Below are 11,844 nucleotides of genomic sequence, written 5' to 3'. Positions count from 1 at the left end.
TGCAAGGCACCTATACCTAACCACCAGTGTATTTATTACATTGAACAATACCTACACACATGCACATTGTAGGTGGGCACTCATCACTATCACTTCATTATTTATCCTTTTAGTGACATTTAAACAAGGGAAGCCCAATCACACATTGTGACTATTTGAGCTCTCCCCACACCCCCCCCGCAACACACACACACACTCTCTCTCAATCCATCCACAATAGCTCTTACTTTTGCTTGTGTGATTCCACTCAAGCTCTACCTTTTGTTGTGGATACTAATGTGAAAATTATTATATCTTTTGGACTCTAACAACCTAAAAATCCATTGCAATCATGATGCATTCAAAAAAGACAACTCTAGTCTCCCAACATTTTGAAAGGCTATATTGAGAAGTAATTTGGTTGTGGCCCTTCTCAAACTCAATGGTCTCTTATTTTCCCTTCTCCCTATCTACCAAATGTCTACTTTCATACGAGAACATTCATGATTATAATTATGGCATGGGGATTGGCCATTAACATCTCTACATGGACTTCCCTGAGTTGCATTTCACACATGGAATTGCTCTAAGGTCAATCTAAATTATTGTGCATGTCTAATTTGATTCAATCAAACCAAAGCATTGAGTGGACAACCAATGGCCTACCCTATCATAGTAAGATAAATACATGGTACATGTTTAAAATATACATTAGGATCAAAGTGTATCCAAACTTTATACCGATTAAAATTTAATCTCAAACCTACAAGGTATGCTTCTAAAGAGAGTGTTATCTTGCTTGTGAATAATGTGTATTTTTCTTGCACTTTCTTTTTGGACAAGTTGGATTACCTTTGTACTTATTAGAGTTTTATACGAAGGTCAACATATGAGGGAAAAAGTATATTCTCAATGGAAAACAATTATGAAAATTGAACAACAAAAATAACACACCATTTGAACCATTGTAAGGGCTAGACAAATACTACTTTATGTGCTTGTGGACAAAAAATTGATATATTTTTTCAATAAAGGAAAAAAAGAAAAAGGAGAAGTGTTGCTAAGCTTCATCCAAAGGTCAACAATGGCTTAATTTGAAGAGACAAGCTTTCTCATGATGGGTTGCTAACAATCTTTTAGTTGATTACCTCATTGCACAACTTATGGTGACTTCACACTAAGCACGAGATACTTAGGCAACATTTTGACATTTGGAAAGTGAGTGCATAGATAGCCAAAACACACACACACACACACACACACACACACACACACACACAAAGTCTCTCTCTCTCTCTCTCTCTCTCTCTCTCTCTCTCTCTCTCTCTCTCTCTCTCTCTCTCTCTCTCTCTCTCTCTCTCTCTCCCCGCAAGCTTATGCAACATCTTGCACATATGATCTCCTCCACTTTTGGCATTTCTTCTCGATAGACTATAGCATGTTAGTACACAAAATATATACTATGTTAATGCTTCTGTCAATAAAGTTTGATTTATGTAGATTGGACAACTTTGAATCTAAGTCTATAATGTCTATATCTACTTATTATATTTATATGTGCTTGTTTATCTATTCATGTAAAGCTATCTAGCATCCTATCCTCGTGAGTTAGTGTTTGAGGTGAAATGGGTTTGTATATATCCATAACCTACAGGTGTGATTTTATACAAATGTAGATTTTCCATGTTTATTATAAGTTTTCTTACATTTTGTTTTGACTTTTCTCTCTTGTAAGGGTGGGTCTAAGTACTTATCTTTATGGTAGCCAAATTTCTCTTTTTGGAAATCCTCAATTTCATTTTCATGGGACCTAGAAGGTGAACATGGTGACTTAGTCTCTCAAAGTCAAACCTTGGGGTTTAAGAGTTTATACTTAGATAGTTGCTAGATTTTATACATCAACTAATAATGGCATTACATTATATCAAAAGCTTAACGTTTAATGTAAGCACTTTGTAAAGTTGAGTAGTGCCTCTACTCAACATTGGTAACCATAATACTCTATGTACATCGCTTATTGATGCTTGCTCTAAATGATTGTTTTGATAATAGAGTTCAAGAAGTGTAGATTTATCATCCACTTTACCTAAAATACATTATTGCATTGGAAGTTGCTTAATTACTAGAAAATGAACTAGTAACTACTTTTGAATTGTGACATTTTAATAAATGTTTGTGGGACATATAAGCATTAAGAGAATATGAAGGCCCACAAATACAAAATTAGCTAATTTGTAAGTAAAACTACCTTTTAGAGCACTCTCTTAGAGTAAGTAAAGAATGTTCATACAAGTTCAAGTACTATCATTATCTAGTGTAACTCATGTTTGAATAGTTAAGCCATTATAACACCTATCTAATCATACAAAATGGTGACTCACTCATATTTTACCTTGTGAATGCCTTTGGAAACTAGTCCATATAGAGACATTTCACCTTGCATCTTGCTAGATTATAGATGTCCTAATTTTACGCTAGTATTGGAGGATTCACACATCAATAGGCTAAGTCTAACACCCACAAGACATGCTAATATGCAAGGTTTCAAATTTATATTTCATGGATTCAAGTTTCTTCTTTCTCATGTAGAGGCACCACAAAAATTTTTATTTGTAAGAGTTCATTAGATCCTTTTAAATTTAGGCAAAGCAATCAAAGTCCCTGTGCATTAAGCTTAGGAATATGTTGAATATGATAGAAGATGTGTTAACTAGCTTTTGTTTGCTTCTTTCCTTTTTGGGAGTGTGAAACAATATGTAAATTGGCTAAACTAAGCCCACTAATCGTAACCATGATTCAAGTCCTGACTTACTCATAGCTCTTTCAACTAGCCTTAACCTTTTGAACAAATTTGTAACACCTTAAAATTAAGAGCTTCTTCCACTAAGTGAGTTGCATTGATGGGGGCAAGAGTTTCACAAGGTTGAGATTGCCCAAGTACCTAGATAAGATGATCTTTTGTGGACACTTGCAAGAGGGAGAGGCTACACAAAACCCTCCCTAAAATTTCCAGAGGCTGCTAGGCAATGTTATCCTCCAAATTCACGATCACATTGACGGATCAAATCTAGGAAAGGCCAGGGATTAAGGAAGTTACGGGTTAAGAAAGTTTGCTATAGTTGTGTAGAGAAGCTCACGAGAAAGAAACACGTTTAAGCATAAAATCCAAATGAATGCTAAAGTTGAGTAAGAAAAATGTTAGGATTTGTGTGAAGCTTCAACTTTTCACATGTTTGCTTCAATTCTCTTTGTAAGGGTTGATACTTCTATGAAAGTTGTAAGGATTTAACAACTAGCACCACGTATCACCAAAATTTCAATTTTCTTGAAGGGCATAATTCAAAGAGGTGAGAATGGACTTGGCAATTGTCAATTGCCTGGCTACATTGCTTGTCAAGTTGGACCATTTGAGGAGCTTGCATTCAACTCTCTTTAGGACCCATGTGAAACATTGCTTCAGTGTGATGGATACTCCTAAATTACAGCCTAGTTAGCGAAGCACCTGGCCTAGTTAGCACGTATTCTTTGAAAAGACCTAAGGTTTTTTTATAATGTGGTTGTATTAAGATAAATGAGGCAATAGATATAACACCCTTAATGCAAATAGGTATTAGCCCATGGTCATGAGCTTTTTACAGAAAGTCTTACAATCTTTACTACTCTTTCAAACTTTAAAACAACGATCAGATAAGCGCGAAGCATATTGATACGTTTACAAGGCTCGTGGTCATGAGCTTTTTACATAAAATCTTAAAAATCTTTACTACTTTTTCAAACTTTAAAACTGCGATCTGATAAGCGCGAAGCATATTGATATCTTTACAGGGCTCATTTCGATTGTCACACTCAAGTTCATGTGGCACAAGAGGAACGAACTAGTTTTTGGTAGCAAGATCGATGTTTAGTGAGAAATGAATTTGCCAAATTTCGAAAGAACACGCAAATAGTTTTAAAGAAAGTTTAAAGCCTAGAAAACTACATTATTTTTGGTTATAGAAAGTTTAGAGCTTTGGCTGAAAAATTTTATAGAGGACGGGAACACCCTACTAATGACGTTTGAAGTCGACCATGTCGCAGTAGAGAGATGTAATGAGACAACTCGGCCTACCACGTGAGGGGAGCGAGAAAAAGTAAAAAGACACCGCCAGAAGGAAAGGAAAAGGAGAGGGAGGGAGGTTGAAATGTCGCGTTTGTGATGGATCTTATTAGCTCGCAGAACTGCGCTCTCGTGTTATTATTTTCTCTTCTCTGTTTCTCGGCGAGAGAGAAGCTCCTTCCTCAGGTCTGCATATCGTAGAAGACAGCTTGAGCTGCATTATTGGCCAATACACGTTAACGCGGAGAAGAAAATAGACGGTTTGTTTGCTTCGAAGAAGAAGCAGCAGCAGAAGAGAAGCTTTTCCTTCAGAGAATAAGAACAAAACGAAGGAAAACGAAGAAGAAATGAGTATCCCAGGTATCATCATCCGCATTGGCGTCTCGACCTTACCTTCGCTGTATTCCCGAATGGAGTAACTCAACGTTTGTTTCTGGTGATCTTCTCCCCTTTTCAGCTACTACCACGATCTCAACAATGCTCCATTAAATTCTCCTCTTCCTTGGATTTGGCATGCCATGGACGGGTAAGTAAGCTCGTGCTGTCTTCCCTTTCCGCTTTGTCTACAAGCATCTCGCTGTAGTTTGGAACGTGTGTCTTCCACAAGGACGTCCAGTCCATAACATTTCTATTCCTTGCTGGGCAGCTTACTGTAACAATAATTTGAACATTTACGGAGGCCTGTAGGTCCTTATTGGTAGAATGAAATCGACAAATTGAAAAATAGATTGCGCCATCCACACTTGCACGAGTGGCACGATTGCACTCTACCTCCTCGAAATCCTATTTTCAGCTCTCAAATTCTGGCACCTCTGTGATAGAACTATTGTTCATGAAGATCCGAGTGTGTGCACACATGCATGTGTATGAGAAAATATCTGTACATGTATATGTCTCCTGTTTCATTCTTAAGGTAAATGTTAACAGAATTGTGTGAAGGCTAAAGTCAAAGAAGGTTAAAGCAATGTCAAAGTGCAAGTACTGGCTACTATTTTTTTGAAGGACTATAATTTTGTGGAGCGTCATTATATTATTTTGAATGCTTGTGTATTATGGATATCATCAGATTATCATGTATGTATTATTTTGTGAGATCCAGGCTCACTCCTGTGCACATTGTGGAAAGTTCTCAATTCATAATGTTCAACACTTGAATCCATGTGATGCTAGATCACCTCAATCCATGTATGTTTATGATGGAAAAAGGTTCCTCAGTGAACATTCTTTGAACAAACTCGATGTATTTTAGTAGCAGATGATTGAAATTGATCATTTTGAAACCGAGGGTTAGAGCAAAAATTCTAAAGTCTACTCCGATTGATATGCTTAAATGCTATGCTGTCACTTAGAAATCAGCTTAGGAAAAATCATTATTTCAGGTACTTGTTAGGGAAAACAATGCTTAAACTTGTGTGTGGCAAAGTGATTCTTCCACCTATCTTTAGGACGAGGCTCTAAGCCTTCGGTATTTCAATGAAGATCAATTTTTATAGTAGTTTTTGACAATGTGAATTGACCTATTGTTTGAAATATGAAAGTAAAAGAGAATGCCAAGCAAACTTGAGAATTTGATCAGGTATTGGTCTATGTTTGGAACTCCTTAATAAGTGCCTTGGGAAAGGAAGGTGGCAAGACAAAGTTGTCCAAAAAACATTATGTCCCTTTCTAGTTTAGTGACCCAATTAGTGTCGGAATTGTGAAGATGTTCTAGGGTTTGCATGAAGAAAACATGAAACATACGAACACAACTAAAACACAATAACTCAAACAAAAGATGCAACAGGACAAACAAAGAAGAAAGATAATCTAAAGTAAATGAATGAATGCTGTAAATGAATGAATGAGCGTACAAGATGCTCAAAGGAAGAGCTGTTCAACAATTGATGACTCTTGTGGGAACAAGCTAAGGAGAATGATATCCACATGGAGATGGATCGTGAGGGCTGCAACCACTAGTTGGAGTTGAGATAAGGCTATGGATGAGAGGGCAGTAGGCTACCAGAACACAACAGTATTAAATACCAAAATTGGTAAATGCAGTAGTGTCCATTTTGAAAATGATGGTACCTGGTCACATGTAGCAGAAGAGAGTTGGGTGATGGTTGTAGGGACATTTGGAGCTTTGGCACGGTTTTTTGTGGTCTTGTTTGCTTCTTTGTGTAGTCAGAACTAGCACAATCATGGTTGACATTTGTAGGTGTCAAAATATTTTCTTTGTTGTTACAATGCATTGTTTTAGTTGGCCATTTTTATTGCACTAGTCTTGTGGAGATATGCGAAGTTTTGCAAAAGAAAACATAAAAATGTAAAATGTGGAGCATATGATAGAGGGTGATTTTGTGAATGCATACATTATACGTGTCAAGGACATTATGGAGCAACTTGCTAATATTGATGAAATAATTCTCGATCTACGGTCTTGGTTGGTCTACTTGATACTTATCAGAGTTTTGTTACTACACTCCGTTTACTTGTAAAGGGAGATGCTAATGCTTACACATTTGATGCCTTGGTATCACTATTGTTGCAAGAAGAGCAATCAAGGATGCATTCCTCTAATATAAGTATGGATAATTAAGCATTTGCAACAAGCCATCAAAACAAAGGGAAGTCATGGCAATCCTCAAACTCAATGGAAAAAGGCAAAGTAGCTTTTTCTATGGACTCTTCAAGCACCAAGGATGATGGTACTAAGAAAAAGAGATACAATTATTGTAGGGAAAAGGGGCATGTTATTGAAGAATGCAAAAAGAGGATGGCAAGTGAGAAGAAAAAACAATCGGGCATTATTGTTGTTGAAAATTTAGGAAGTGCAAAGGATGCAATTGCACATTTGGCAAGCTTGGACATTGGGCAATCGTATGCTTTTGTGATGTGTTGTTTGTATGATCCTTTTTCGCATAAGTATGGTCTTTCAGTTGGTAAAAATTGCAACACATGGTATTTTGACATCAGAGCTTCTAAGTACATAACATCCTTGTGAAGAAATACCCTAGCGTAGAACCATAAATAAAAGCATACGACAAAGTATAAACTCAAAAGAATATAGTTAGGGTTAGTAGAGAGAGAAAACACCAAATACAACCAATAGATGGTGAGGTGATAGTATAGGAGTGATGGCGACAACCTCTTGTGCCCTTGGATAGTGTGAACACAACGCAACAGTGATTGCCTTCAGGTCGGGATGAATGCTTGGTAGCAAATGCAAATCTAGGAGTGATTGGATCAATAGGCGACAGTTGGATGGAGGAGATGGAGGTTGGAATTAAGCGCTAGATGGTAGCAAACAACAAGGGGAAGCTTTGGCTCAGATGTCCTGTGCGAATAGAGTGTGGGTAGCAGAGATACAACTCCTGAAACCTACAAAAACGAGATTGAGGTTGAATGGAGGACAATCTACCTATTTATAGAAACTTTCAGAATCTCGTACTGTATAAAACCAAGCGGTCAGACTCATAAACAGACCTCGTCAACCATCACTCATAATCATGCAAGGCCTCTGGAAATTTCTAACGAGCAAGGCTAGGAGCATCGCGATGGACGTGACGACCTTCTGTCATGCATGCTCCAAGGAGTGTCATAAGCTTCTTTTGAGCTGTTGTTGTCTACTCATCAATAGTCTTATGCCTGCTATCAGCAGCAGCAGCAGGAACAAGCATACAGTATTGCCTCCCGGCCCGGGCCGTGAGCTGGCGGGCACCCTGCCGTCCCTTGGGAATTTCCTGCAATTTGAGGTTGTTTAAGTGGCAAATTCAGCATGTAATGTCTATGTTAGCTCAATACCTCCTCTTAGGCCTAAAAACTGAGCTAGAAAGGAAAACCAATCCAAAGTTTTGAGTGGTTTTGGTTTTTATGTGGTTTTACCCCAAGGTGCCCCACCCCAAAGCAGCCAGGGCATTGGATAAAAAGTGCATGGTGGTTGCCCAGTGGCCTACCAAGACTACAAAGGTAATGGTTGTCTTACCAAGGGAGTCCAAGTGGTCACCCTAGAGAGACTAGGACATCAGACAAGGGGTGCATGTTGGTTACCTAGTGGCCTACTAAGTCCTGTAAAGGCGGATGGAACCTTAGCGAGTTGTTTTTTTTTTGTTGGTAGGTACGGGTGGGTGGTTGGTTTGATAATGATTGTTTTAAAAAGGGAAGGTGGTGGTTGATTAAGTAATGGATGGGAGACTAGTAGCCATACCTAAAGGTTTTCACAAAATAAACAGGCTATCCCCATTACTTTTGGATGTCGATGATGAAGAAATAGGGTGGTGGAGTGTGTAGCAAATATAGAGGGTATGTGGAGAGAGAAAAGAAAGATGAGTGAAAAGTAAGCTAATAAGGCTAAGGAAGCAAGGGAGACTACTATGTGCAATGCTGTGAATATGGTGGAATCAGAGTTGACCATTCAGAAAGACCGAAAAGGGGTAAATGCGTATAGATGCATGTTTATATAACAGAATGCCAATGTACTGGAGGTATGCAAGAGAATGCACGTGTGATCATGTTATGGTGACTATACTAAATGAGTGGTTTCTCAATACCAATTGACGATAAGAAAAGGAATGGCTTGTAAAGGTGCCCATTTGACCAAAAAACCAATGGACACATGCTAGGCAACTTAGATACAACCAATTAGGCTTGTTGTAGGTAGTGTTTCACAACATATATAAATCGTTTCAATTGGCAACATGTAATGTAGGCAGCACCTAAACATTTTATGCAATGGTGCCACTTGGACAGTGTCATTGCAAGGGAATTAATTACTTGCCCAAGTGCCCTTTTATAATCATGTCATCTTGATGATGTGGATGAAGATACAAAGTACAATATACAATAAGGTTTGAAAAAGGAACTCTAAACAATATCTTGTCACCACTAAGAGAAAAAAACCGCCCACTCCCAAACTGGAAGGGAAAACTAGAGAAAAACACCCTCTCCTTGTCAATCTAAAGAAGTAGAGGAGGGTGTACCCAAGCCGATCTTGGGCAGTATATAGTCAGTATTATAACACCAACTAATTGACCACCTTGGTCAATGAATTTGTAAAGTTGTTGGAGGAAGGCACAGACTCTAGGTATATAGTGCTTAGCTCAACTGGCTCTTTGGTGAATTGGAAGTGGACCACCATATGCCGTGTTTGTGGTGTAATGATCATATTGTCCACAAGAGCAACGACACTCTTGTTGTTGCAGTAGACAACGTTGGAGAGTCACATGGAAAATGAAGTGCTGCCAATAAGCTCCTTAAGTAGATAGCCTTTGTGGTACCATAAAAAAGAATACTCAACCTTGGCCGTGGAAGCCGCCATGGTCTCCTACTTATGACTAGCCTAAGAGATGGGTGTTGTGCTCAAGGTAAAGAGGTAGATGCCATGGGAATGTCAGGTGTTAGGATCTCTTGCCAAGTCAGAGTCAGTGTACCGTTGCAAACATAAATGAGATCTATAAGTGACTATAAGAATAGGTACACCGCAAGTATCTCAAAACACAAAGACATGCTATCCAATGTTACATCCTAGGTGTATTGAAATACTAACTAAGCAAACTAACTATACTAAATTTGGCCCATCATGAATCAACCAAAGAAGCTTTCCTACTGCAGATCTAAAGATGTGCTTGTTGAAGGGTTGATCGAGGGTATTCTTAGAAAGATGGATAGTGAGATCAATAGGCGTGGTCACAGGTTGTGTTTGATCCATGTGATACTAGTCCATTAACTAAAGAGTGTACTTCTATTATGACACGAAAATACTACCCCTAGATCGAACTACCTCCATCCCCAAAAAACAAGACAATAGACGAAGGTGTGTCATATCAAAAGTAGAACAAAGTTGGGCCTTCATTTTTGCTATGGCAGCAAAATCGAACTCATCGATAAGCAAATCATCTACATACAGCAGGATATAGTTGACTCTCTCTGAAGTAGTATGGACTTATAAGCTCAGGTTGTAGGGGGTAGAATGGTATCTGTGAGTCCTAAGGAAGTCATCCATTTTTTGGCGTGGTGCTTGCTTCAGCTCATAAAGAGTCTTCCGCAAGCAAAAGGCCTTATCTTTCTGGTCAACAGAATGAAATCCGGAAGGCTATTCCACATAGACTATATCCTCCAAATAACCCCTGTTTAGAAAGGCACTTTTGACGTTCATCTAATAGATTGGCCAATCGTAGTGAACGGTGATCACAATCAAGATATGAAATGATGTCAACCACGTAGCATGAGAAAAAGTCTCTTCATAGTCAATACATTGCTTCTGCCGAAATCCTTGCCCCACAAGGTGAGCCTTGTACTTGTCTAAAGTCTAATCAGCTTTAGCTTAGTCTTAAAAATCCACTTTGTCTCGATGACTTTCTTGTAGCTTGGATGATCCACCAAGGCGTAAGTCTCATTTTAGTCAATATTCTCTGGCTCCTTTTTCATGGCCTCTTGCCATTGGGAGGTACTAGAGTGTCCCGCCAACTATTTGGGGCAAAATGCATTATGTAATTAGTTGTAAACAATGACGCAAATGACGCAAATCAGGGCCCTCCGGAATGGAATTTAGTGAAAGGATCCCTGAATCTTGTATGGTCTATTGGTACTAGCAAGGTAATGGGTTGCGGGGAGGGGGCTTGGGAGGTGAAGAATTTGTGGGTGGGTCAGGAGTGGGTAGTAGACCTGGCTTAGTAGGCACTATCTCAGAAGGAATAATGTGAGGAAAGGGCATAGAATTTGTACAGAAGATTGCACAATGTCCCTCTTATCAAACACTACTTCTCTTCTAATGATCACCTTGTTTATCTGAGGATCAGATGATAGGCTTTCACTTTGGAGGAGTATCCTACAAAAATTAAGAGATGAGCTTAGGGAGTAAGCTTGCCTATTTTGTCATTAGGGCTGGGCATGTAAGCACGACTCCCAAAGACTTTAAAGTAGGAAACTACAAGTCAAGAGCCAAAGAATGCCTTGTACAGAGTCTTTGGAGGAACAACTGCAGTTGGGCACCGGTTAAGGATACACAGCGAAGTGTTAATAGCCTTGATCCAAAGGTGCTTAGGGAGCTTTGTTGTGAACAGCATAGAGCGTGCTATGTACATGATGGCCCGGTTCCTACGCTTTATGACTCCATTCCATGAGGGGGGAGTTGGTAGAGGTAAGCTGTTGTGAAATACCATGCTCTTGTAGAGACTTGGAAAGCTCGTGGGAGGTGAACTCGCCCCCATTGTCACTGCTCATGCATCCTACACGAGGACCGGTCTAGTTATGCACCAACAACACTGAAGCATAAAAATATGTGAAGGCATTGAACTTATGCTTGAGAAAGTACACCCATATATAACGAGAGTGATTATCCACAATTTAAAAAAAATACAGTGCACTATTCAAGGCGGTGGTGGATGTCTGTCCACAAAGATCAACATGAATTAATCTAAGAGGTGCCTCAGCTCTATGTGTAGATTGTTGAGGGAATGGGGTATGGTGTTGTTTCTTGAGTCTACAAGCTTTATAGTCGTCAATGCAACAACTCATAAAGAGAGTCGTATCCGATATATCCTAAGTAAAAATGCCAAAGATGTTCAGTGCTCATAGGTTCCGTACAGTGGCTAAAGCTTAGAAGTGATGGAACTCAAAGCCTTGGGCTGCTGGCTTGAAAAGAAACTATATCATGTGGTAAATGCCACTAGGTTGTGCCCCACTGCGAGCAATCACTAAACCAGTTTGAGAGTCAAGGACCTTGACTATGGTCTCTATAAGGAAGATATCTTGATCCAATTGGCAAAGCTACTAAACAGATAACAAGTTCA

At 39.0% G+C, this 11,844-nt stretch overlaps 1 protein-coding gene across 2 annotated transcripts in view; it reads left to right on the top strand.

Annotated features, from left to right (window-relative positions):
* Positions 1-4,119: 4,119 nt before the first annotated feature.
* The window catches only part of LOC148022880 (plant/protein (DUF810)), a 199,907-nt gene continuing 192,182 nt past the window's right edge, over positions 4,120-11,844 (top strand). The window contains exons 1-2 of one of the 2 annotated variants that reach the window (XM_087695818.1): positions 4,120-4,435; positions 4,533-4,601. In XM_087695818.1, the coding sequence (XP_087551944.1) occupies positions 4,594-4,601 (8 nt within the window). In that variant the 5' untranslated portion in view covers positions 4,120-4,435; positions 4,533-4,593. Of the gene's footprint in view, positions 4,602-11,844 lie in introns of both variants that reach the window. The other variant, XM_087695820.1, reaches the window with a different exon arrangement.

The sequence above is a fragment of the Lygodium microphyllum genome, chromosome 16 (assembly GCF_053477565.2).
Source record: "Lygodium microphyllum isolate KBCC chromosome 16, Lygodium_microphyllum_v1.1.10, whole genome shotgun sequence".
NCBI classification, from domain to species: domain Eukaryota; kingdom Viridiplantae; phylum Streptophyta; class Polypodiopsida; order Schizaeales; family Lygodiaceae; genus Lygodium; species Lygodium microphyllum.
Note: the sequence above shows the minus strand (reverse complement) of the source record. Positions and strands in the feature narration are given on the sequence as shown.